At 46.4% G+C, this 26,205-nt stretch overlaps 3 protein-coding genes across 5 annotated transcripts; all 3 read left to right on the top strand.

The window, feature by feature from the left end:
- The first annotated feature begins 37 nt into the window (after positions 1-37).
- Positions 38-3,420, top strand: tsr3 (TSR3 ribosome maturation factor). 2 transcript variants are annotated; one of them, XR_013937086.1, is made up of 7 exons: positions 38-405; positions 1,033-1,243; positions 1,691-1,884; positions 1,981-2,154; positions 2,745-2,799; positions 2,917-3,228; positions 3,355-3,420. XR_013937086.1 is itself a non-coding variant. In XM_080517292.1 (6 exons), the coding sequence occupies exons 1-6, from the start codon at positions 285-287 to the stop codon at positions 3,068-3,070; spliced, it is 909 nt and encodes a 302-aa protein (XP_080373418.1). In that variant the 5' UTR covers positions 38-284; the 3' UTR covers positions 3,071-3,273. The 2 variants fall into 2 exon arrangements, 1 of the variants encoding a protein (XP_080373418.1); XM_080517292.1 differs by lacking the exon at positions 3,355-3,420 and having other exon boundaries at positions 2,917-3,273.
- Positions 3,421-4,012: 592 nt separating this feature from the next.
- pdpk1b (3-phosphoinositide dependent protein kinase 1b) lies at positions 4,013-11,353 on the top strand. The gene is made up of 14 exons (XM_080517278.1): positions 4,013-4,140; positions 5,944-6,234; positions 6,441-6,483; positions 6,587-6,724; positions 6,832-6,976; positions 7,063-7,160; positions 7,263-7,338; positions 7,420-7,488; positions 7,602-7,698; positions 7,835-8,008; positions 8,110-8,327; positions 8,467-8,524; positions 8,712-8,864; positions 8,974-11,353. The coding sequence occupies exons 1-14, from the start codon at positions 4,117-4,119 to the stop codon at positions 9,085-9,087; spliced, it is 1,698 nt and encodes a 565-aa protein (XP_080373404.1). The 5' UTR covers positions 4,013-4,116; the 3' UTR covers positions 9,088-11,353.
- A 268-nt stretch (positions 11,354-11,621) lies between these two features.
- On the top strand, positions 11,622-26,104 carry kctd5b (potassium channel tetramerization domain containing 5b). 2 transcript variants are annotated; one of them, XM_080517294.1, is made up of 6 exons: positions 11,622-11,979; positions 17,600-17,708; positions 17,945-18,036; positions 18,142-18,237; positions 20,674-20,799; positions 22,948-26,104. In XM_080517294.1, exons 1-6 carry the CDS (start codon positions 11,635-11,637, stop codon positions 22,975-22,977), a joined length of 798 nt encoding a protein of 265 aa, XP_080373420.1. In that variant the 5' UTR covers positions 11,622-11,634; the 3' UTR covers positions 22,978-26,104. The 2 variants fall into 2 exon arrangements, with proteins under 2 accessions (XP_080373420.1, XP_080373419.1); XM_080517293.1 differs by lacking the exons at positions 20,674-20,799; positions 22,948-26,104 and adding an exon at positions 18,481-18,872.
- Positions 26,105-26,205: the final 101 nt, after the last annotated feature.

Below are 26,205 nucleotides of genomic sequence, written 5' to 3'. Positions count from 1 at the left end.
TGCGCAAGCGCAGTGCGTTGACGGCGTCACACGCTTCCAAGTGACATGAGCAGTAGATGCTAACGCAACTCGGTTATTTAATACTACAAAACTGCTCCATAACAAACCATAAGATGACAATCGCTGAATCGAGACTAAATATTTGAGGTCGTTGTCTTTGCACGCGCAGGAAGGAGTCGTATGATTACTTTTCTCTGTTGTTTAGACGCGCATGTGTGAAAGCTAGCTGGCTAATGTCCGCTCACTTTATTTAACTGTTTGATTAAAACTCGCCGTGAAACAACATGGGACGAAAGAAACAAGGCAAGTTTGTGCGTCCTGACAGCAAGGGCAAAGACAAACGACATAAAATGAAAGGGAAGTCTTTAGAGGCCTTCACGGAGGAAATGCACTCTGCTTTTGAAGGTAATCAATTGATTCTGAACTCAAAAGTGTCTTTCAGAGGTTTATAGCTTGAGGTTTTATTTGTTTGTTTTGATCTCTGGACTCTACAGCACAGTGGTACACTACAAAGCTGGAATTCAGATTAACCACGAGCCCTTGGTTATCATACGTTGCTAAAATTGCTCTTCTGCAGAATTACTGAAAACAAAGATCCTGTCTGTAGAGAAGTAATGCATTTATTTTTCAGCAGCTCTCTCCAGTCGTCCATACATCTTCTGTACTACTTTATCCTGAGGTGCTGGTCCCAGATAAGGGCAGGGTACCTGGACAGGCCTCTTGTCCATCACAGGACAAACACACATTCACTCATAGTTGCACTTCATAGTCACCAGTTGACCTCATTTGCTTGTTTTTTTTTAAACCATAGAAGGAAACCAGAGCACCTCGAGGAGAAATCCACACACACACAGGGAGAACAAGCAAACTCCACACAGAAAGGCCCAAAACATCCTGGAAAACAAGCACAGCACTTCATTTAGCACTTGAAGAGATATATTTATGTTCGTAGCCGTTGGAGCCCAACAACAGAGTTCGAAATGTTGCCCGAACACGTTTTTGCAATCAGGTTTGACGTCTTGCGTCTTCCAGCCAGCCTCCATGTAGACGAGGGAGCCGAGGCCCCGCAGGTGAAGCTGCCTTGCCCGCTGGCCATGTGGGACTTGGGTCACTGCGATCCCAAACGCTGCACCGGCAGAAAGCTGGTGCGGAAGGGCTTCGTACGCAACCTGCGTCTCAACCAGAGATTTAATGGCCTCATACTGAGTCCAATGGGGACAAAGTATGTGACGCCTGCAGACAGGTTTGTTGACTTGTTTCCCTCGAGCCTCACCGATTCAAACTCTGTGACCCTTCAAAATAAATCATGAAAAACAATAAATAAAGCTCTTGGGGTGGGATTTCGCTGCCAATGAATCAATCTTTTAGTCATCAGGTACTTTTTTTTAGTATCTAGGAGCCATCTTTTAGTTCTGAAAACAATGGGGTTTTTTTTTTATATCGTGGTAAAATTAAAACTTTTTGACAGTACTGTCCCACAACCACCCATATTATTTCCAAAAACTCAAAATCCATCCATAGATAATTATTTTCTAGCTGAACAGGAACTTCTGATCTTAAGATTCCTTATTGTATTTTTTAAATCTTGATGAAAATATGTATTTGATTTGGGTTTTTTTGTTTTTTTTGGCCTCCTGAAATCCTCTCACTGTGTTGAACTGTGAATCGTGTCTTTGACCCCGACACGCAGAGACGTCGTGGCCCAGAGCGGGCTGGCGGTCATCGACTGTTCCTGGGCCAAGCTGGAGGAGACGCCCTTCAGCAAGATGGTGGGAAGTCATCCCCGGTTGCTGCCGTACCTCGTCGCGGCCAATCCCGTCAACTACGGCAAGCCGTGCAAGCTGTCCTGCGTGGAGGCCCTCGCCGCCACGTTCTGCATCGTCGGTGAGGGCGGAGCCGCCGCTGGGCCGACTGCCGTCCGCCGCGCGGCACTGAGTCACGGCAGTGAAAGTGTAACTTCCCCTATTCTGACCTTTTCAGGGTTTGAGGAACTGGCCCTGCTCTTGTTGAGGAAATTCAAATGGGGGCCGGTGTTCCTGGAACTCAACAGGGTCCTCCTCGACCGCTACGCCGCATGTCGGAGCGAGGAGGAGCTGCTGGCGGTGGAGAAGGACTTTCTCTCGTCCAAACCGGAGGAGGAGGAGGAGGAACTGGGTAAAATGGGGAAAAATAAACTCCAGTTTAATGCTTTATTTGGTTATTTTTTTCTGTTTGTGGAGCAGTGGGGCGGCTTCATTTTCCAAAAAAGGCAGAATAACCAGCAAATCAATTTTAGGAGAAATAAAGGCGCTGGGTTTTTTTTTTTTCATGCTTCAATTTTGGCGTTCAGTGGCGACTACTGGAAAACTATTAGCCTCTTGTTTTCATTCTGGGGAATAAAATATCCTTATTATTGCTTTGGAGTTTATGAATTAGTCATACATAATATAATGCATCCAAAAAAATAAAGGTCACCGGGTTGTGACTCATAATTCTACAAGTACTGAAGTGAATGCTGCCTGTGTTGCGTCCTCGCCTGATAATCGGGCAGAACCGTCATTTTGTTTCATTTCCTTAATTTGATTTTGAGTCATTGGCCTCCATTCGAATCGCCGAACGGATGCTGAAATGTGGCCAATGAATCAGAGGTCTGGATCCACGCTAATTTTTGGAGCGTCGCCCCGTGGGTTCTGTTGCCTAGCTATGACCTCCGCGGGAAGGAAATGCTGTGATTATTGAAAGCTGTTCGTCCTTCGTGTCCGCAGATCCTTTTGACGTCAACTCTGGGCTGGAATGCATGAATCTCAACAGGCGTCCACGGTGAGCAGTTCAAACACAGTCATTAAATGTAGAATTCTTGTCACTTGAGGAGAAACGAGTGCTATTTCCAGCCTGTGTGTGTGCGCTCTGACTTTCAACCGTCATTAATGTCCTCAGTGTACCTGAAGATGACGAATCCAGCGAGGATGCCGACACGTCGGATGAAGACGAAGATGAAGCAGAAGATGAAAAAACAGGAAGGGACGATGAGTCGAGTACCGCCTCGCATCACGATGAAGAGGAAGACTTGAATCAGAATTCTGTACAATAAAGTGTATTTCAGATACGGATCTTTTTCATGAACTTGTGGAAACGCGTTACTGTGTTCCAAAACATCCATTTTTGCAATGCTTTATTTTTTTATGACTACAAATTTGCTTGATGGATGTATAGATGACACAAAAATTAAAGGTGTGTGTGTGTGTGTGTGTGTGTGTGTGTGTGTGTGTGTGTGTGTGTGTGTGTGTGTGTGTGTGTGTGTGTGTGTGTGTGTGTGTGTGTGTGTGTGTGTGTGTGTGTGTGTGTGTGTGTGTGTGTGTGTGTGTGTGACTGGAGAACAGGCCATGGTAAGCTGGGATCTGCACCAGCAACCCTGAACAGGATTAAACGGTCTGGAAAATGATGGTTATTTTAATGTACACAAAATTGTAACATAAACTGAAGTAAAAACTTTCTTTTTCCTGACTTGTGCAATAGTTTGTATGAGAATATATAGACTTTTTTTTTTTTTTTTAATAGTTAAATGCAGAAAAAGTTTTTTTGGGGGGGGTGAAAAACTATACATATGTATTTTAGGACGACAAAATGAACACAACTCAACAATTTGTGTGTTATATTTGTAGTTTCTGTATTGTACAGAAGTGGTTAAGTAAGGTTAAAAGAATGTGAAGATGACTGTAAAACAAGAAACGTGAAAATGTAGTTTTTAGGTTTCCAAAGCGCATTTAGCTGCTTTAGACTGTCAGGACGTGTTGAAATCAGGAAAGTTAAAAAAAAAAAAAAAAAAGAGTTGGACTTGATTAAAACCTGTAGATGTTCCTCCACTCGACTCATCACGAGTCCTCCTAAAAGACAAGTTTTGCGGGGCCACGTCTGCTGCGGCGTTCGAACGCGCGTCCCGGAGGCGGACCGGGGCGATGAAGTTCAGGAGGTTGTTAATGTGGCGAGGGGGCGGACACAGCGGGACTCTCCTCCGCTGTCCTGCGGTAACATTGTTGTGGAACGACGTCACAGCTCGAAAATGAAGGCGCAGAGGCAGCCATTACTGGAGCTTCTCTAATTATTTCTATTCCAAATAAATACTCGCGGAAAACCCCCATGGCAAGAGCGACAAGTCAGCTGGTAAGCGTCGCAACTTTCCCCCGGGTGTCGGCTCGAGGCCGGTCCTCGAGGCGTCCGGCGTGGCGGCGGTGTGACAATAAATAGTTGAGTCGGGCCTTCGTCACCGGAGGAGCTCGTCCGGCAGCGTTAGCGTTAGCGTGCTATCGTGCTAACGGCGGCTAACACAACACCCAGCGTTTGTTCGCCGCACTCGCCCCGCACCTCGTTTAAATCCACCGTGAAAGGCGTTTTAAATCGGAATCCCGGTTTATTACCACCGGTGCCCCCCCCCCTCTCTCCTCCTCCCGCCGGTCACGGGAGACGTGTGGGCACTATTTGTTGACTCGTAACAGTTGGCTAACGGCAGCAGGACAGGTTCGCGCTTTCGGGGCTAAAAGCGCGAGCCGCGCCGCGTCCCGCCGCTCGTCGGAGGAGAGTTTCCCCCCCCACCCAGCGTACGAGGCGAGCCGCTCGGCTGTCAGCTGAAGTTCGGTGTCGGCGCGCCGGCTTCGAGTGTGGGGGGATTTTTTTCGTGTGTGTGAACCGGGCTGGTGGTTTGGAAGTTACTCGTGCTACCTGGGGTGCTAGCGCGGGCTAACGGCCAGGCTGCTGGCGTTAAGTTCGGAACTCGCTGTCAGCGGCGGCCGGCGCTCTGACAAGCCAGCCGCGGCTAGTTAGCCTGCTAGCGGCGCACAAAGTTTGCACAGGCCTTGTTGTTACCCGAGTAGTCGGGGTGGGGGGGTGTTAGGAGAACATTGGCCGACGGGTTTTTTTTTTTTTTTGTCGTTTAACAACCGGAACGTCGTTGACGAGTGGCCGTGGCTCGAGGAGCAGCTATGTGGCTAGTTGGCAACCTTGCAATCAACTCCGGAATAGACAGCTAAAAAGGGCCACACCTTGGTTTTGAATGAGAAGAAGCGAGGGCCAACTGAAGTGTCGTCAACTAACGTGTGAGCTCAGCAATGTTCCGATCGTGACAGAAGTTCAAAAGGTATAATAAACAACAAGCAGGCGGCTCGACCGGAAAACTGCCTGCTGGAAAGCGCAACCTGTCGCTGTTGACTCGTCGTCCACGGGCAGGTTTCTCTCTCTCAAACTGCGTTAAAATAGTCGGTTGGCTGAGCGGATCTGCCACATAAACGCCTCTAAAAACGAAACCCGGTGGGTTTATTTACTTTGATCGGGCCCTCGGGTTTCAAAATCTGAGTTCACTGCGTGTGTTTTGACGGTGTGTTAAGGGTTTACTGGTAAATCGACTTGCTGGAAGGTGTGATCCAAACTCAACCTGTCATGTAATTTGATCGTGTACATTCTAACAAGATGAGCAATCGGTGCTTTCACGTGAAAGCAGTGACTTTGCCTTAAGTTTTAACAACTTCAACGCGGCTATGTGAGAGCACCAGACTCGAATCATTATTGATTTAAGTTCAGGCTTTCAAATGACAATATTTGACCATCAACGGAGGCATGAATGACTTAACCAGAGCCAAATCATTATAGTCCCCTGTAATATCATAGTTTTCTGAATGAAGGCTGGTAGTTGCTTCTGTTATTGTATCACTTTGGAAACAGATGTCCAGAGTTTTGATGTTCTCATAATTACATGCTTGCGTGCTTTATTCTTTTACAATCATACCAGGGTATTAATAGCTTGCACAATGAGAGAAAGCATCCTGTCATTATAGTAGTTAAGAGCCTTATAAGGTTAATTCGGACAGATCAACGTTCACAAGTTTTTCTTTTTTATCATCGAGTGAAATGCAAACTATAATTGGATGAGCCTGCTAACTGTTTAGTCACTCAATACTTCCTCTCTCGTTTCAGTATGATGTTGTGCCCATTCAGCCCAGCGTTGTCATCTGTTCCTGCTCGCATCCCTCAATGGTAAGAAACCACCCTCACTCCTGCTCGCCACTTGCTATCCCAGGCGCAAGCAGCAGCCACTGCCCCAGCATGGAGGGCTCGGCCTCGGAGGCCCGTGGTGTCGGAGCGTCGGCCAGCAGCCAGGGCGCCGAGCTCCGCGCTCAGCAAGCCGTCCAGGCCCCACAGCCACGCAAGAAGAAGCCAGAGGACTTCAAGTTTGGCAAAATACTTGGAGAGGGCTCCTTCTCGACGGTATGTAACTCGCCTCCCTCGCTAGACTCTGAATTCTACCTGGGCAGCTGTTGCGACATGCTGGCATTCTTTTGATTAATGTGCTCGAGTGAGTCATCTCCAGTTCATTTGAGGCGAATTGAAATAAGGGCGCAAAGAATCATTAAGTCATCTTCCAACTTGGTAACATGCCATGTTCCGTTTTCTTCTGCTGTTTTGTGATCAAGGTTGTCCTGGCAAAAGAGCAAGTAACGGGAAAAGAGTATGCAAGTAAGTCAGCGTTGAAGTACTTTCACTTACAATCTGTTTATATGGAAAACGTTCTCCGTATCCACAAGCTAAATATGTTGACCTTTCTCTTCTCCGCCCGCAGTTAAGATTTTAGAGAAGCATCATATTATGAAGGAGAAGAAAGCCCAGTACGTGAAAAGAGAAAGGGATTTGATGTCAAATCTCGATCACCCGTTCTTCGTCAAGCTCTACTTCACATTTCAAGATGAGGAGAAGTTGTGTATCCTTCGCCTGTAAAATCTGTCAAGTCTCACTGTTCATTAAAAACTTGATGAATATTTTTTTTTTCCTTTTTAAAAACTATTGTTCCTTAACAGCTTTTCTCAGATTTTGGTCTCAGCTATGCTAAAAACGGCGAGCTCCTGAAATACATTCGCAAAATTGGTTCATTTGACGAGACCTGTACTAGATTCTACTCGGCTGAAATAGTTTGTGCTCTAGAATACTTACACAATAAGGGGATAATACACAGGTAGGACCTCGTCCTTTCCTCCTGCCGGTTTTCACATTTTCTACAAATCTCAATATGATAATGTTGAAAATCTTTTTTTTTTTCAGAGACCTGAAACCAGAAAATATTCTTCTGAGTGAAGACATGCACATTCAGATCACTGACTTTGGGACAGCGAAACAGTTATCATCCGACAGTAAACAAGGTAATAACAGCAGTTCTAATCGCTGAGTTATGTATAAAAAAAAAAAATGCTTGATAAATTTGTCTCATCCATTTCCTCTTTTTTTTTTTTTCCATCTTGTAGCGAGAGCAAACTCGTTTGTGGGGACGGCGCAGTACGTCTCTCCAGAGCTGCTAACAGAGAAATCAGCCTGCAAGAGGTCAAGATTTGTCTTTTTAGCTCACTGAGCTGATGCTGGTGTTTCCTTTGACTTCATGAGTTCTCCTTTTCTCTTCTTCAGCTCCGACCTGTGGGCCCTGGGATGTATTATCTATCAGCTGGTGGCTGGTTTACCACCGTTCAGAGCTGCGTAAGTCCCAGTAGAATATCATTCAGTCCAGACCGCCAGAAAATCACATGTGTGGTAGTTATTGGGGGGGATTGAGATGATATCTGATCCTCTTTCTGTCATATGTGTTGCAGAAACGAGTACCTAATATTCCAGAAGATAATAAAGCTGGAGTATGAATTTCCAGAGAAATTCTTCCCCAAAGCCAAGGATCTTGTTGAACAGCTTTTGGTAGGTCAAGCACTGAAGCACCTGCACACTTCTGTGTTCTGTGGAGAAAATAACCAGCTGTGTGACAGAGGTGTTGGTCATGCACCAAGACGGGTTTTCTTTCTCCTCTATGAAACGCGTTACTCTTACATTTCAGTCACTGGACCCTTCCAAGCGACTCGGGTGTGAAGAGATGGGAGGGTACGACCCGCTGAAGCAGCACCCCTTCTTTGACACCATCTCCTGGAGCGACCTCCACCTACAGACCCCCCCCAAGCTCACGCCCTACCTGCCGGCGATGTCCGAAGACGACGAGGACTGCTACGGCAACGTGAGGTTTCAGCAGGAGTCTGCAGCTCACGGATCGCGACTTGAAGCGCCTCCGCGTCTTGTAAAAATGGCCGTTGTGTTTGTGTTCTGTGCGACGGGCAGTACGACGACCTCCTGAGCCAGTTCAGCAACATGCAGGTGGCCCAGTCCAGCTCCTCACACTCCCTGTCGCCGCACGACTCCACGCCGCCGCAGAGGTCCAGCAGCAACATCGAGCAGTACATCCACGACCTGGACAACAACTCCTTCGAGCTGGACCTGCAGTTCACGGAGGAGGAGAAGCGATTATTGCTGGACAAGCAGACCTGTGGAAACCCCTGGTAAGGCTTTTTGAGATTGAATTGTTATGGCCCAGGAGCTCGTACATTTTTCAGACGTGCACTTGTGTGGCCGCCTAATGTTTGTTTAAAAGCAAGACTCGTGTGGGGATGTCGCTGACCCCCTGCTGTTTCTTCACAGGCATCAGTTTGTGGAAAATAACCTGATCTTGAAAATGGGTCCAGTGGATAAACGGAAGGTGAGCACATTTCCAGTCCTCCGTGGTCAAACCCTTTTTAGCCCTCCGTGTCGGAGGGACTTGACTTCCATGACATTGCCCTGACTGCCGGCCTATAGGAGGAAGTAAAGGGGAATTCCCAGCGGCGCCGGCCTCACAGCCCCCTCTGTTGGTGAGCTCATATTGAGACGTGTGCATTCCTGTGCAGGGTCTGTTTGCCCGACGGAGACAGCTGCTCCTCACCGAAGGACCACACCTGTACTACGTGGACCCCGTCAACAGGGTCTTGAAAGGGGAGATTCCCTGGTCCTTCGAGTTACGCCCCGAAGCCAAGAACTTCAAAACCTTCTTTGTTCACACGGTACGCAGGCCAAGTATCTCCGACCGCCAAACCCTATGTTGACAAGTTTGTTCGCCCCGCTGACTTCTGATGTGCTTCTTGTTCCCCCCCCCCCCTGTGCCGTCTGCAGCCTAACCGGACATATTATTTGATGGACCCCAGCGGAAACGCAGACAGATGGTGCAAGAAGATCCAGGAAGTGTGGAGAAAGATCTATCAAAGGCACCAAAACCCCGGCCTATAGGAGCATAGCTCACCCTGTGCCCACTTCTCTTTAGCTCCGAGGCCAATCACTGAGCAGAGTAACACCCTCTTTAGTGCCCTTCATCACCGCAATGTAAACAAACTCTTAGAGACGCTGGCATCTAGACCTTGTTTGTTTTCCTGAGTAGACTCATGGGAAAAATACAACTTTGGATTCAGGGTTGCTTTGCTTGTTCTTTGTGCTCTCTGTGAGGCTTCTATTGCATTTTTTTCCATGTATGAATGATAAGACTTCCACCATGCACATCTGCTTTTTGTACATTCTGCAAGGGGAAGAGAAGGGCAAGCTTGTCTTATTGAGTGACACAAGCTTGGGTACCCGCTAGGACTATCTCAAACGCAAGGACTGGTTTCCTGCTTCAACGATAACTCAGAATCTAGCTGGTATGAACCCGTCATGATATCTTAATTAAACCATATCCTAATCCTACATTGTACATGCAAGCTGTAGTTGAGCCCCACTTCCAGTGCATATACTCTAGAATTGTAACAGATACTGTAAACCCCCATCCACTCTCACACATTTACCAAACTCAGATCCCGTTTACATTGTTTTTTTTTTTCTTTTGTCAAAGCCCCAAAATGTTCACATATTCAATTTAGATTTTTTTTTTGTTTGTCTGTTTTGTTTAAGTTCTTGGTACTTGCTTGTTGCAGCCAGTTATAAGGTCTCGATGTACCACAGCAGCGAGACCCGGGTTTGAACCAGTCTCTGTGTAAGTGTGAGCCTTCATAGCCGTTACTGAGGATGTTTTGCTAACGGGGGGGGGGGGGGGGGGCGGGTAAACATGCCACTAGCTTGTACTTCCTAATCATAACTTGCTTATCTTTCCTGCATGGCCAGTTTCGTAGCTCAGCCTTGTCCGCTTCTCTCTCCCAGGCACTGGAGAATATAGTTTATCCAAGTTTAAAGGTGGGTATTTTTGACTGCATTGGCAACCATAGCGAATATTATTGAATGATTTTTGGTTGTTCTGTACCATTCACTGGCTATTTCTTTGTGGTGTGAATTTTTTTTCTTTTTTTTTTCCTTTCTTTCTTTCGATGATCGAGTCGCCTCATCTTCAGCACGTCCTTTATTTGAAAACAGAATCTTATGTGCTGACCACCCCATGCTGAACAGAAATCCTCCATCAACAGAGATATACACTCACACGTACACTATCATTCTCAGAAGCAATCACAGGAAAGCTGTTGTCCCCGGACAAGATGGCAGAACTGCCTCATCGGGCCGATCGGCCCCAATTTTTATTTTTTTTAATTTTTTTTTCTTTCCTTTCTCTCATTCATTCTGATGTTTGGCCCGATAGAAATTAAAGCGATTGATTTACCTTGTGCTCTTGTTTTAGCAATATGTATGATCATAATGCTTTTAATTTTGGACATCGTACCTTTTTTAAGGTCTTTTCCAAAGGTCCTCTTCCTTCAGCTGAGTCTGTGTGTGCAGTGTGTGACTGGAGTACAGGTGAACAGGACCCTCCTCCTGGGGCCCACGGCCCCACGTGGCTGGATGTCACTTAAAAGGATATCTATCTGATCCAAATAACCGAAGAAATTGCTGTATCTGTCTATAAAGTCGAGGGGACACCGGACAAGTGTTTCTTCTCTAGTTAGAAAAAAAATTTGTTTGAATCAAGGTGATGGCAGTCGGTTACATCGTGTATGGATTACTCTACCTGGCTTGTAACTGACTAGAACTGTGATGTACAGATGATGTATTATTAAAATCTGAAGCAAGTAATGCAATGATATTAGGATACAGTTTTTGTATTTTTATTCTTGTATAAGGTTATTTGATGGCTATTGTTTAGCCTATAGTTCATTCTGTGTTATTTAAATTCTAATATATGAATCATATTTGGATTGAAGTCATGTTCAGGGGCCATGTTGTGTATGTATTGAGATGTAAAGCCTTTGAATGTGAATAATTATTGTAAACTATAATATTTTACAGCTTTTTTTCTTACTATATCATACATTTTCTATTTGCTCAGTGATTTAATCATATTCTGATAATTTAATGAACCTGTTCATTCTCTCTCTGATTATTTGTGCGCTAGGTCAGTAGATGTTGAATGATGAATTTTCCACTTAATGCTTGGTAGTCCAGTAATTAAAGCATGTAGGGATTTAGGCATACCAATAAAGCCATGTGTCCTGTCTTCTGTCAACCAGCCCAGCAGTCATGACAGTCCCAGTGGCAGCGCTCAGTGGCAATGGCGTCTCACAAACTTGCAGCATGTAAATAAAAGTACCAGCCCAGAATCAGCACGTGTGTGTGTGTGTCCTGGAAATCAATGTGGAGCTCCGGAGAATACACCAGGCAGGCCCTGAATATTTGAACGCGGTATAAATAGTCCAGTAAGATGTAGCTCGCGTGGTTTCATGGGTCTGAGGAGGAAGAGGAGGAGGAGGAGGAAGAGGAGGGCGGCCTCTCTTCTCCGGAATAATTTATGCAAGTGTCGGTTCTCGCCGCCGGAGCGGCTCAGTAGGAGTGGCCGAGGAGCTGGCAGGCAGCCCGCTTTGCATGAGTCGTGGAGTCCGGAGTTCCAGCGGCTGCAGCTTCTACGTTTCCTGCGAGCCGCACCGCGCCGAGCCGAGCCGAGCCGAGGGCGGAGGAGGTGGGAAAGAGAGAGCGCGAGAGAGAGAGAGGGAGCGAGGGATGGCCGAGAACAGCTCCGAGACCAGCGGCTCCGGCCACCGGAGGTGCCCGGCCCACTCCCCGGCGGACCGGAGCGCCGGGGCGTCGAAGTGGATCCGCCTGAACGTCGGGGGAACCTACTTCCTCACGACGAGGCAGACGCTGTGTCGAGACCCCAAGTCGTTCCTGTTCAGGCTGAGCCAGGCTGACCCCGAGCTCGACTCCGACAAGGTAACCGCCAAGCCCGCCCTCCGGGGCGGCCACGGACACCCCCGGGGGTTCCGGACGACGGCGGCGGCGGCGGCTCGTGTGACTAAACGGGCGTCTGACCCCCTCCGGTCCTCGTGATAATGTTGTTTCTACCAACTCACCCTGTCCGCGGCTAACTAGCATTAGCCTGCTAAGCTAACTAGATTCCGACAGTCACCACATGACATCCGATCTCCTCGCTTCTGTTGTATTTTTTATTTATTATTATTTTAAATATTTAATTTGAGTTGCGAGCTAATGTCCCGGTCCGGGAATAAACCGCACGACTTTGGCAGGCTTTGTGTGGAGGGGGGGAAATATCAAGTCGCCCCGGCAGTTGGAAACTTTCCGAGGCCGCTCGTCAGTCAGGAGGTGTCGGATGTCAAACTGTGACCCGCTCGGTGCTCCGCTCACTTCGGTTTCGCTGCAAGTTGGTGCCCGATATTGTGCACGAGGCAGACTAATGTCGACCAGGAGCTGCTATTCTCTTTAAACTCGATGAGGTTGTTGTCAGCATTTCCTCTAAATCCCCATCTAGTCCCTAATGTTGGACTGTGGATTAATCAGACATTTTAATTTTATTTTTTTCAGTTTGCTCTGCATCATTCTTACTGAAGCTCACTTAATAAATGCACAGGTGGGGTGAGCTGCTGCAGACAACTGACGGAGTCCCTCGTTTCCCCGGTTGACCCTCCAGAACCAGGCTTCTCTCTCCTGTTTGTCCATTTCACCAACACAATCTGCCAGCCCATCACATCCTGCACTGGCTTTCTTTGTTCATTTTGCTGCTCCAGTGTTCATTGTTGATGTCAACATGCATGCTTTAATCCTCACCTCTTACCCCCCACCCCCCCCTCAACCCCCTCAAGCCATGGCTCATCTGGTATTTTCATGCAAATATCTTAATCGCTGAATAATCAGCTTGCTTTTTGTTTTTTTGTCAGTTTATCCTGCTTGAGCGTCGGATCAGTCCATCTCAATCCTCTCGTCTTAAGAGTGCATCACATCACACTCTCCTGCAGGAGGTTCACGTCGCTCCCTTTCCCGTGCACGGCACGATTACATCCTGTTTCACCTGCAACTTTAATTCAAACTATAGAAGTGACATGACATCACCCAAACTGTAAGTGAGCCATAAAGAATGCAGTTTTTTTTTTTGTCGTTTGCTCACACAACTGTGCATGTGAGCAGGAAACCCGGCAGACTGACGGAGAGCTCTGCTTTTGGCCGAATGCAGTATTGTGTTTCGGAGCCAAGGAAATGAGTGGTTCAGTTCTCAGTCACGCAGGCTGACGTGCTTCAGCAGGACTCTTGAGGAGAACTGCATTATTCATGTTGTTGACTGGAGCTTGTTTTTTTTTTTTTTGCACATTGGGGCGGACCGGGAAGAAAGTGCCGTCCCTTTTTTACAGCCACACCGGCAGGTAGTCCTATATTTATCTATCGTCTGCCTCAGTTCATCCCCCCAATCTTCAGTTGGGATCTGTCCCCGTGGTGGACTCCTGCTCAGGACCACTCAAGTACAAACCCAGCTTTCCAGCTCCTGAGAGCTGCATCAATTTTTCAAGCAACCCATCACAAAGGGTTAACATCTTATTCTTTTCATATTCATATCCATTTGCTGCCCGAAGAAGTTCTCTCTGCGGCATGCGGGACAGAAATATGGCTGCATTTAATGCCAGATTCAGGTTGTACGTCATGCCTGAGCACACTGTGGGAATCTATGTAAATATTTTAACGGCGATACCGGCGCCTGCTGCACCATCTTCTCACACTAAGTGCTCAGTGGGACGTTTCAGAATGCTGGTGACAGAATATGTGCAACTGAAGTCTTATTTGATTTGTCTCTGCTGGCGAAAAGTCACACACCCAAATTTGTCTCTGCAGTTAGCTGAAAGTGCACCCGGATGGCGAGTCGCCACGACTAATCTCTCGCTCTTGAGCTTCCATTTCTGTCTCCAGAAAGCTCCAGGTTGCAGTGACTTCCCGGTCTGCCAGCACGGCCGCCGAGCGTTTGCTTAAGCTGCCTCTCGTCGCGGCGCCACGGCTTTCTGGGGACTCGAAAGGAGCTGCTCGTCACACGGTGCCAAAAAAAAAAACCACTCGGCCGTGAATTGTTCTGCAGCGAGCGCTGGTGGCGTTTCCTTTGCAGAACTGAAAACCGGAGAGTGAGAAGAAGTTCCTGGCCGCCACGGCGAAATGGCTTGTCGCTCGTATTCAAATGTCGGGCGTCGGGGATATTTTTGGAGTGAGAGAGTTTGACGTAATATAGCTGTGGTGTGTATTATTTAAAAGATAGGAGACTGTGCCATTTCTACTTGTACTCCGGAGGGACTCCTGCTCTACAAGGATCAGACTTCCACTTGGCTAAGTAGCCACAGTCATGTGATGCATTAGATCTACTGCAGCATCTTTAAGCCCACTGCTTCCTGCTGGGGGCTCCTGACGGGCTGCTGGGGAGAGGAAGCTCGTCGTTGGACGGAGCAACTTGAATAAACTTGACACAAATGTGTGAAGTGGCTTCCCCTTTTTTGCTCTTTCTGCGTTGTCCTTTTACTATTTTACCATTTTCAATTTAGTCTTAAGTCCACTGAAATCTCGCTGTCGGCGCCTCCTCTTTACTTGAATCCAAAGTTTTCACGCACACCCACTGTTGTTTACTCCAGCCGACATGCAGAAGCTTGTTCTTTTGTTGTTGTTGTTGTTGGAGAATGAAGGATTGACTTTCAGCGCTGGCGCTTCTGCAGAAGGCCTCGTTGGACATCGTGCGCTTGAAGGGTGGGTCACCGTGGCATTTCCTGTGGGAGGATATGTATTGTGCGTGAGAGATGGATGATTAAAGTTCATACACAACACTTCCCTCTGAAGCCTTGCCATCGGATTGGTGTCCGTCGGTACAGATGGAGCTGCTGGATGTTATAGGTGGTGGTGGAGCTCATCCGGGGAGTTTGTCTGACTCACGTGGTCTCTGGTTAAAGTGGTTGCTGCCATGCAGGCCTCACATTTTTATTTAATTAAGCATCAATAAAGTATGAATGAGGTTTGTCGCTTTTTGCTGCGGAGTGGAAAGGTTCCTTTCCCGCTCGCTTATGCTCACTAATGTAAGGTGCCGCTCGTAGACGGGAACGTCTTCAGTGCATCCCGGCAGCAGGAGCAGCCGTCCTCCTCCTCCCGCTCCCTCACTGTCCCCGCCCCTCCCGCTTGTTGCCCAGTGCTCCCCCAGCCCGTGGCCCCCAGAGACGCAGCCTTTTGTCTTTAATTAAAAACACTGCCCTCTTTGTGTACGCGGACCCCGTGTCAAAGCCCCCAGAACGGTCTTTCTGAACTGGGTCACAGTCACCCCGGGTCCCCCGTTCACACATGTTGCTCCCGCAGGACCAGAGCGACCGGCTTGTTGGTTGCGCTGCCGGTCGGCACGCAGCAGAATTACAGGACCGACGTTCAGGGTGTTTGCATTCGGCCATCTTCAGCAGGAGTTTGTACCCTTTAGGGTTAGTCGGTGTGCGCTTGGCCTTTTTAGAGCAGACATTTGATGAGTGGTGGTTTCAATTCAGCCTTCTTAATGAGGAAATGTCCCGTCATGTGGTTCACCGTGAATGTGCTTCACCGTGAACCACTTCCTCACCTGTGAGCTCGAGCATTTGAAGCAGCCTCCCAAGTTCTTGTGGCAAAGTGTCCTTTTTATCGGCCCGTTGCAACGAGAGTCACTCTGGGCTTGAATAGCTCTTTTGTCAGAGCGTCCCATTAAAATCCTCTGTACCAGTTCGAGGGGCAGGAACTGATCCCGGCCGACACCTTCACACGCCGTCGGTCCGTCACGCTGCAAAACACTCAATCACGCCGACTCTCATTCACTCCGACAGGTTCTAAGTCACCAATTAATCTCAAATGCTTGCTTTTGGATTACGCCACGCAGCCAATGTACCCAACGGTAACGTGCAGATTGAATGGAGCCATTGTTGATTTTGTGACGTCCAACTGTGCTTTGAGTCATTGTGACCCACTGAGGAGAAGCTGTCGTCTCGCTTGAAGAGGTTTTGGTTGCTTTATTTTTTTAAATGTTGGGGTTTTTATTGCAGACTGGACTCTTTGCTCGACTCCTGGAGTTCAGTAAGCTTGGATCTCTGGGATTCATGAGGGATTAAAACCTCGATAACAGTTTGGGAACAGTCTTGTTCTGGTGCGTTCATTAATATCACCCAGAGGTCTCTGGTTTGTATCGGAGTGTTTCCTCTTCTTCAAACAGAGCTACGAGAAACACACTGTACTTAAATAGCACATTTCACCGTTTCAGCTGAGTGTCCATCGAGTTCACACTCCAGCGTTGAACCCCGATCGCACTGGAGGTTGTTTTAATAGAAACAGCCTGGCGCGTGTGAAGCGGGTGGCCGTGTTTTTAAATAAGTGCGGACGTGTCGCGCAAAGCAGCTTTTGCAGGGGGATGTTGACGACGACGCGTCCTCTGTACGCGAGCTCGGACCACACCGACGGTGTGAACGTGTAAGAAAGTGACACGGCGAGACGAGAATAAAGCTCCGCTGGGCTCCGCCGAAGTATTTTTGTGCTGTGAAAAAAGAGGTCGACCTGCCAAGAGGGGCTCCCAGATTCATTACAAAAAAAAAAGAGGACACACTGGGGCACTTTCTCATTATGGGAAAAGATTAATGGGTTTGGAGTCGTAGCCGTCAGTCCAGTCCAGTCCAGTCCAGGAACATGTGTCTGTCAGGCGAGGCTTGTTTGTGATTGTTCCTCCGCCTGGAGGGTTCTGACAACACGGCTGTTCTCCGCCGCTAATAACATCACAAGCTGCACGAACCCGCCAGGATTGCTCCCGAAGCCACGCGCTCAACTGACGCGAAGGCAAACATCCTGTAGCGTTCACGCCGAACTTGCTTAGGGCCTTTTCCCGTGTGCCGAAGGATTTTACTAAATGACGTTGCACGCTTGACTCGCCAAATGTCACGTTGCGTTAAATAACGTTTCCGCGTAAAACCTGTGCTTGGGAGAGCCGCGCAAACCGACTTTCCTGTTTTGAGGGAGACGCGGCAGAGCAGACGAGGCTAATTGTTGTGCCGGAAGCCAAGGCGCTCTCTCCTGCTCCCCCTCGGTGAATTCAGCCGGCTGTTCCAGGTCCTCTTTTTTTTTTTTTTTTCTCTGTTCTGCTCTAATTGTTTTATCCTCCTCTTCCCCACGAGACAAAGACGCTCTAATCACAGTACTTACAGAAATAGGGGAATACCCATTGGTTGTGAAGGAATCGGGATCAGACCCAGGGCCTGTGGGAATAGAGGTGTGTGTGTGTGCGTGTGTGTGTGTGTGTGTGTGTGTGTGTGTGTGTGTGTGTGTGTGTGTGTTTTCGCAACCAGCCGCCGTGGAGATCTGACCTCCTAATTTTCATCCCTCGAGTTTTGTTCCCCGCCCAGATTATATTTCTGTCAAGGTCCACACGCTCATTGATTGACCTACCTTTTCGTTATAGCTTCCTATTTAATCGGATTAATACAGAAACACAATTTTCATTTTAGATTTGGTCGATTTAAAAAGTGTGTTTATTGAAAAATGTCTTTTTTTCAATGAAATCTCTTCCGTTTGTGTTTTGCAGGATGAAACCGGTGCCTATCTCATAGACAGAGATCCCACGTACTTTGGGCCGGTGCTGAACTACCTGAGGCACGGCAAGCTGGTGCTCAACAGGGATCTGGCAGAAGAAGGTAACGCGTTTACTGCAACTGTGTGCTTTCATTCCATAAAACAGACAACAGCACCCACTAGTGGGCCCACGTGGAACTTTCCCGGAAGTGAAAAAGCAAAAGCGACGTTTTCACTTGAAACGTCGTTGTTTAAATGGGGCCTTGATGAAGTTGCCTATGAGTGTTTGTCCCGAGTCGTGGTTTATCCGTGTCGCCGGCGGAGGCAAGCGGGATGACGTTTCCGTTTGCGTTTCTAGGCGTGTTGGAAGAAGCCGAATTCTACAACATCACATCGCTAATAAAACTCATCAAGGACAAGATCAGGGAACGCGACTGCAAGACATCACAGGTAATACATATATATATATATAAGCGTCGGAATGGATTTCGTGAAACGTTAACTTGATCCGTGGAAACGTCTCGTCTCGTCTCACGTGTCCGGTGTGTGGCTCAGGTTCCGGTGAAGCACGTGTACCGGGTGCTGCAGTGTCAGGAGGAGGAGCTGACTCAGATGGTCTCCACCATGTCGGACGGCTGGAAGTTTGAGCAGGTAAACCCTCCGCCCGCTGGGCCACGGCGGCGACCCTCCTTTCATGTGCTTCACCCACCCCGCTATGCTCACGTTAACCCAAAACTCCAATCCTCGTTATTGGATATTTAAAAAAAAAAAAGAAAGTAATAATAATAAAAGAAGAAGAAGAAGAAGAAGAAGCCAAACAACAAATTGCATTTTTCCTCAATGTCCGCATACGTGATCCGGGCATCCCCTCTGTGCTCTGATTGGTCGTTGCAGCTTGTCAGTATAGGTTACGGGCGGGCCCACCAGTCAGAGTTTCTGCTGATTGTGTCAAGGGAGGTGAAGGGAGAGGAGTCTGCTTTGCCAAACAACAGCGGAGAGGTGTGTCCCACAAATTTCTGTCCATGGGCTGGTCACTGCATGGTCCCCACGTTGTCCATACACACCCCCCCCTCCCCCCCTCCCAACCCCCCCCCCCCCCCCCCCTACCGTTAGCTAATGTCCGTCTCCAGTAGACGCGTAGCTTTCCGTTTATATTTCCGAATTTGTTTCATTTGTGCTGCTCAGACCACCTGACACCTTCTGTTCCCGTCTGTGGTTTCCTGTCGTATCTCTTGTTTTTGTGCATTCACAGTTTGTCAGCAGCGTCCTCAGTTGTGCGTCGATGTAGCCCTTTGTGTGTGTGTGTGTGTGTGTGTGTGTGTGTGGTGCAGAGACAGGAGGTGCTGTACGTGAACATGATGGGTAAATTTAACCCACTTTTACGTTCAACTGAACGTAAGAAAAAAAAAGGCATGTTGTGTTTGTTTGTGGGACTGAATGTGTGACGGCGGGTGTTTTTAAAATCTCCCACCACTGTTGAAATCTCACCAATCTCCACAGGGCTGCACAATTACGGCCAAACTGATATGACAAATATGTCCATCGATATTTAAATCCAGTTGAAATCAGTTGTTCTTCAAGCATAAGGAAAACGTATATTTTATTACCTACTGTTGATCAACGTGATTAAAGTTCAAACCTTTAATCTTTAAAAAAAAAGAAGCTAAACAACAAATATGGAAGATAAAGTGCATATACATGTACTTCTAGTGCTTTCACTGTAAACACATGGAGGCTGTCTGGTCCAGTGTAGCAGTAACGTTAAGTAATGCTTGATTTTCATTTGATGTGCAGCAAAGCTTCCAATTTAAATAACAATGAAGACGATCTGCGTTAATTTAATCCTGACAGCCAAAATTATGATTCCAACTCTACAAATTGTGCAGCCCTGAACCTCAACAGACAAGACGGATTAAAAAAAAACAAACAACACACCTAATGCAGAGGTGTATTAAGTATGAACCTTGACACGGAGTGTTGTGGGGATAAAAAAAAAATAAAAAATGCTTCCCGAACCTGCTGGATCAAATAAAACCCGACGTTTCCAGGGAAAGCCACCTGGAGTGTTTGTCTCGCCGACACGTGGAATCCAAGACGGCCAGTTGATCTTATCTGGTCTCTTGGAAGTGTTACACGGCGATCGCTTCACAACAACAAGTCTCTTGCAGCGGCGGCTTAATGAGGCGGTGCATGTCTGGACATGCACAGGCGGAAGGCGTGCAGCCTGCAGGACACATGCGCTCGATCTTCAGCAACAGAAAATTGCTGTTTTGTTTTTGTTGTTGCATGCTGTGGTTCTGTTTTTATTTTCTCGCTTTGATTGAATGATCTCACTTAATTTGTCCACGTGTGCGTGTTTGTGGAGTTTCATTTTTAGACCGACGTGAAGAAAACCCACTTACATTCTTTAAATTGTTCAAGGTGTAATTTGTAGAATTTTCTCTTAATTGCTCCATTTTCTTGTTTTTAATTTTTTTTTTTTAGTCTGCCGTGATCTAAAGTGTGGATCTGAAGGTTTTCACCGATGCTTTTCATGTTTTAAAATCTGCATCACGCTGACGGACAAAAGCTTCATTCAAAGGGTGTAAAACCAGACCTAAGTGGTTAGAAGTTGGCGTCTCTGTGGTTTGGACTTTGTCGTAGACGTCCCAGTTTGACTTCTACTCCAAACGAGCCGGTCCGACGGAGTCGAAGCGTCTTAATTCCGTCAAATGACGTCAGCGGGTTGATGGTACAGGTTGTAGGTGTGCTGCCGTTCTACCGCTCTGCGTATCAGGTCATTGTGTCGCCATGGAAACCTCAGTTTGAATCTGCATCGCATCCAACTGATCCCACTTTTTATGGCATTTTTCATGCGAGGTAAATAATTCAGAGTTCCTGTCGGGGCCGTTTCCTCTAATTAGAACAATAAATGTCAACTTTCGCCTCAACTGAAGCTGCAAGACTCTCACATGTTGTCGTGTTTGTTTTGTTTTGTTTTTTTTACCCTTTTTCCGGTTGTTTGGGTCCCGTTCCATACGCGTCCTTGCTTTGACCCTCTGCTGCGTGACTTTTAACGCCGGCTCTTCTCGCCTGTCGTCCCTCCAGCTGGTCAGCATCGGCTCGTCTTACAACTACGGCAACGAGGACCAGGCGGAGTTCCTGTGCGTCGTCTCCAAGGAGCTGCACAACCAGTCGTACGGGACGAACAGTGAGCCCAGTGAGAAGGCCAAGGTGAGTATGTGGAGAGCCCTGTTGGGGAGGGGGGGGGGGCGGAGTGAAAGACGGCCTGTGCTGCATGTTGTCTGAATGTGTTGCATTTATGGGCCACAGTTTGCTGAGCGCTCCTCATAAAGGAGCTCAGTGCGGACGCTCGGCTCGCCGGTGGAGAAGGAATATCGAGTGTCGACTTTAATGTCAGCAGTGAATTAGCGTGATCACAGGTTCCTCGGGCTGGTGTCAAATTACATGCACCCGACGCCTCACGCCAGCAGGCTCCGCCCTCTCGGGAATGATCTCAACTGGTCGAGGGAACGGCGGGTTGTGAAAATGCTTATTCGGCATAAATCTGGAGTAAAATTCATTGAACGCTTTTCTTTTGGCGCAGCCTTCCCAAAACCCGGCGTCGCAGTGAATTAACTTTGTCGTGTTGGACTGAAGCTGTTGATCCGCGCTGAGCGTTACGAGAGCACAGGTGTGCAGATCACTGCAGGTGTTTGTTTTGACACGAGGAGGAATTCTCCCGCTCGCTCCTTATCATGGTCGCCGTGTGTCTTTTGTGAAAAGATTTCTGGAGTCGCTCCCTCTTGCGGTGAAGGTTCACGGGAGGAATCTGAATTTATACGCCGCGCAGTCGAATCCAATTAGTTTGCCCTTCACCTCACTCTCCCTTCCAGCATCTTGACACCTTCATTCCTTCCCGTTGTTTTACAAACTCTTGTCTTCTTCTTCTTCTTCTTCTGTGCCGTCTGCATGCTGCATGTCGCTCAGAGCGACGACGAGGAGACGGACTGTGAAATGAATGACTCTGATTAGGGTTGAGCACTTGTGACTCACTGGTGAGCGCCCAACTGCTCCTCGCGCCCCCCCCCCCCACCCCTCCACCCCCCCCCCCCCCCCCCGTAGTGTGTCCTCCTTCCTTTCTCCATTCCCATCCACGCTGTCAAGCCTCCCTGTTGAAACTAGAAGTTCCCATTTTGCTTTCAAAGACTTCAGCAGTCGGTATTGAAGGAGTGAGGCTGATTCCAGACTGTCGGCCTCCCAGTGGGGGTCCGATGCCCCCCCTGCTGAGTCGGGACACGTTCCTGTAGGTGAAGCTCTTTGAAACCAGGTGGGAAGATTTGTTTTAGACCCTCGTAGTTACTGACCTGCTCGCAGCCTTTGGTTAGCGGCGGCCATGTCGAGTCATCAGCCGCTGCGCTTTGACTCCTTCTCCCTCAGAATGACATTGAAAGAGAAACGGGGGGGGGGGGGGGGTATTTAACGCTCTCCTTCAACCATTTTCAATTTAACTTTATTCATATAACAATTAATTAATTACAGTCGTTTCTAGACGCTTTTAACGGAGAGAAACCAAACGACCATCCAGACTGATGCATCTGCTTGTCGCACCTCCGCAACAACGATCTTCCACTTCGATTTTGTTTTTGTTTTTCATGTGCAAATAATCAAATAATTATAGATTAATAATTCCGGACGAGAGCTCTTCAACATTTATCTTTTGCTCCCTGAATAGTGAAACGCCGCCTGAATAACGAGCACACATTCTAGTATACGGTAATAAAACAAAGTGTAAATGACGTTATTGAACTAAACATGCACAGCAAATATGATCAGTTTAATTCACTACAGGAGCCTTTTTAACTGCACTACCCACAAATCAGACTTTTTTTTTTTTTAAATCTGCTATTTTTGGAATAACACTTCAAATTCTTCCAGTTTCGGCGCGAGCGTCTTCACTCATTATCAAATTTAATTAAATGCGGCACTCGGCAGGATTGGGAGTCGTAATCCATAATTCCCTCAATTTTTCAGCTCTAAATAATCTCCCCGGCTCCTCATAGATTTCCAGCCACTGCAGTGGAAGTCGATCCTCCAGTTTCCATCGCCTCGTTTTCAGGAGTGTAGGTGTGGTTGGTTGGAGACGTGAAGCCCCCCCCCCCCCTTAGAAGAGTCTGGATAATGTTTGCTCTCCCTCCTCAGCCTCTGTACCTTGTCTTCTTCCGATCGGCCAAACCTTTAGACACTCGTCGCTTCTCCCGTATCCGGTTTACGTCGGCGAGGAAAAGGAAAAACTCTGCAGGCCGTGAAGTTTCTCGGCCGACGACTCCCGACTCTTCGTCATGAGTTTAGTTGTTCATTGTGTGTTTTCTCTCCCTGCAGATCCTCCAGGAGAGGGGCTCCCGGATGTGAGAAGGACTCAGTATTATGAGCTCCAGGTGTTACGATGCAAACATATCATCTTTGTAGAAGACCGTTTGGCACAATGGAGATTTTAAGACGGGGGAGGGGGTGCTTTTTTTTTTTTTTTTGTTTTTTGTTTTTTTGTTGTTTTCCCTCCACTTTTGTTTTTATTTCTCGATGTAAATAAGTCTGTTTACTGACAATTTGTGCCTGTACATTTAAACTGGACCTTTTTTTTGAATCGCGGCGATTTTGTTTTTTGTTTTTTTCTAACTGAAAGTTAAAGGAACTGTAATCTACAAATGTTTTATGCTATAAGACGTGGCCGACATCATTCGAGGCCAATGATTCACTCAGGGTCATCTGATGAGTTAATTCTTGGTAAGGGATCAGTACAGCCTCCATCACTGAGTATCATTGTTCACAGATATTAAAGAAGGGAATCGTGCTCTTACTCGGCACATGTTAAAGCATCAGGCTATTCAATACAACCCCCCCCCCCCCCCACCCTCAAATATTGATCTGGAATGTATCCAAAACATTTCAGTTTTACGGAGATTTGTGAGCATGAGGATCTCGACAACAAACACAATGTTTTCACGGCGTTTCAGGAATCGGAGGATCGTGTTTCCCGCTAAAATATTGAATCTGAAAAGATCAACTATCGTCGGCGTACAAGGAAATCTTTAGTGTCACTGTGATTTGACTGAATAAAAGGGCATTATATATCCAAACTAAACAAGTAGCGTGGTGTTCATCATGTGCCCGTATAAAATACACACAAAACGAGTTTGGTTGAAATGGGAAATAAGTCTGAAACTGTCGCAAGCGTTTTTTTTTAGTTTTTTCACGAAAGCGTTAGTCTCCAGTCCTAAACGTTATAGTTTCACCCACCACTCTTTATAAAGTAAAATAAATTGCCCCCCCAGGTAAACAGACCAACAACTGTATAAATAAAATTTTAAAAACCCCCCCGTGTCTTAAGAACCAAACTGTTCCTCTGAAGTGAGTTTACAGAAAATCTTCTCCCATTTCACTTTGTGACGTCCTCATGTTCACAAATCTGAAGTCAACTGCCAACAGAAATGTGAATTTTCTCATAGAACAGTATTTAACTTGAACTCTGTCCTCCATCACCCTCCTGTTTCGTTTTTGGACAAAACGTCTTTAAGACAGTTTTTTTTTTTTTCCTTTCTCTCCACCGACATCCGAGTTCTCTTCAACTCTTTATTTCTTGCATTTGAGGGAACATCTTTCTTTTTCTTAAGGTCTTTCGTCATTTGAGGGAGGAAGCATTTGCTTCGTCTCGGACTGGAACTGTTGATTTCAAAGACGTGGTGAAGGACTTTTTGTTCATATCAAATAAAATTAAACAAAAAATAAATAAAAAAAGGATTCCATTTTCATGTAAATAGTCCAAATCCAATATTAATATTTAACTCTTAAGAAAAACTGCACGTTTTGTACACTGTATAGAAAACGCAGCTTTCGGATGGAAGTTGTTTATACTGGATCTTTTGGAAGCGAGAACCTCGTGACGACGTCGACTTCTCGTTTTTGCGTCGTTTGTACAGGACCGGAGATTTTTTTCCCCCCGAGTTGCGGTTGAGAAACGGCTGAATGCTGAATACGCTGTCTTTCACTGAGAACATGCCTGGAACATGTTTTGATAAACCAATAACAAAGCTATACCTGGCTGGCTATGAAGTTGACTGTTACATTATTAAAAAAAAAAAAAGACATGTTTTTTTTTTTTCCTCTTTTGCAGTGCAGATAGATTCTTCCTAGCATTTTGAATTGTGTAGATTTTGTACACACACACACAGCATTACAAGCACTACAGTGGGACACACTGTGCACATTGCTTACAGCCTGTAATGTCTTTGATGTAAATACTACATTTTAGAATGCTTTTTTTCTTTTTTATTAGGAAAAAGTAGACCTTTTTTTCAGGTTTGATGTGTGGTTTTAATAGGTTGAATATTTCATTCACAAATAATCATTTAGTGTTGCCTTTTTTTTTTCGCCCCCAGTGACCAAAATCCAATGTCTTATGTGTATTTGTACACATCGATCTTAGTGTCAGGGATGAGTAAACTTTTTCTTAATGCCGGCACACTTTGTATATAGAAACTTGTTATTAATACACAAATCTCCATTTACTCACATGTACACACATATACACTTGACTAAAACTGTTTTATATCGTTGGAGAAACAAGTATGAATGCATGTTTTTTGAAATCAACACATTTATAACTATATCAGACACACACACACACACACACACACAAGGGCTTTCAAAGTGCAAAAGTTGAGATCTGCAAAGAGGTTTAATCAGAGTAGACTGGATTTCCTGCCAGAGCTAGGCTATGTTTACATTTGCTATAGTATTCTGAAGCCTTCCAATTATGTACTGTCTTGCGCTCCCTCACGCATCAACCTTCTGTGTGTGACTGCACCGATGGCAACTAGCGCTCCCCACGAGATGCAATCACTCCCCACATCTTGACTGACTTTACTATTCTCCGTTTCTAACAGCTGATGCTTGAGCGTTGCAGACAATCTCGCTTCCCGTTTTTTGGATGGCTGAAATACTCACTTTTATAATGGGACTAACTTACCTTCGTTGGCTCAGAGCTCAGATTTTCTTGAATAATCTTTTGAGGTTCAGATTTTGTGATTTTAAAATGTTACTTGTGTTCCACTTGCCTGGTTCGGTTGTAATCCTGTTTGACATTCTCTGGTCTGAGGTGTTCTAACTTTAGCAGCTACATTACCTTTTACTGCCCCTCACGAGCGATTATCTGGCACTGGTGATCTTTTAATGTGATGGACAAGCATATCTAATCTGTAGCCTAATACTTTTAAGTGCCCAGCTTGTTTCTACATTTCAGTCATTGAACCACAGACCACTGTAATGCATGACTGATGATCACACTTGTAATCAGAGGGAATGAATGTCATTTTTCCTCAGTCTAACAATTACATGAATAAGGTTATCATATCACCACATGGATCACTTCTATATGATCTTATGCAATGTTTAAAATGTACAAACTAAGTATGGTGGTTAAGGGGATAGATCTAAATGGTCTTGCATAAGGTAAACCCAATAAAAAAATGTCTTTCATCTCACTGTGCATTTATTTTCGTCTCATGGTTTGGTTGTCGGATCGCACTGCTTTGTACACTCATATGTAATATTAAGATTAATCTCTACAAGTCACTCAATAAC

The sequence above is a fragment of the Blennius ocellaris genome, assembly GCF_963422515.1.
Source record: "Blennius ocellaris genome assembly, chromosome: 21".
NCBI lineage: Eukaryota > Metazoa > Chordata > Actinopteri > Blenniiformes > Blenniidae > Blennius > Blennius ocellaris.
The sequence above is the reverse complement of the archived record's forward strand: the minus strand, read 5'-3'. Positions and strand labels throughout refer to the sequence as shown.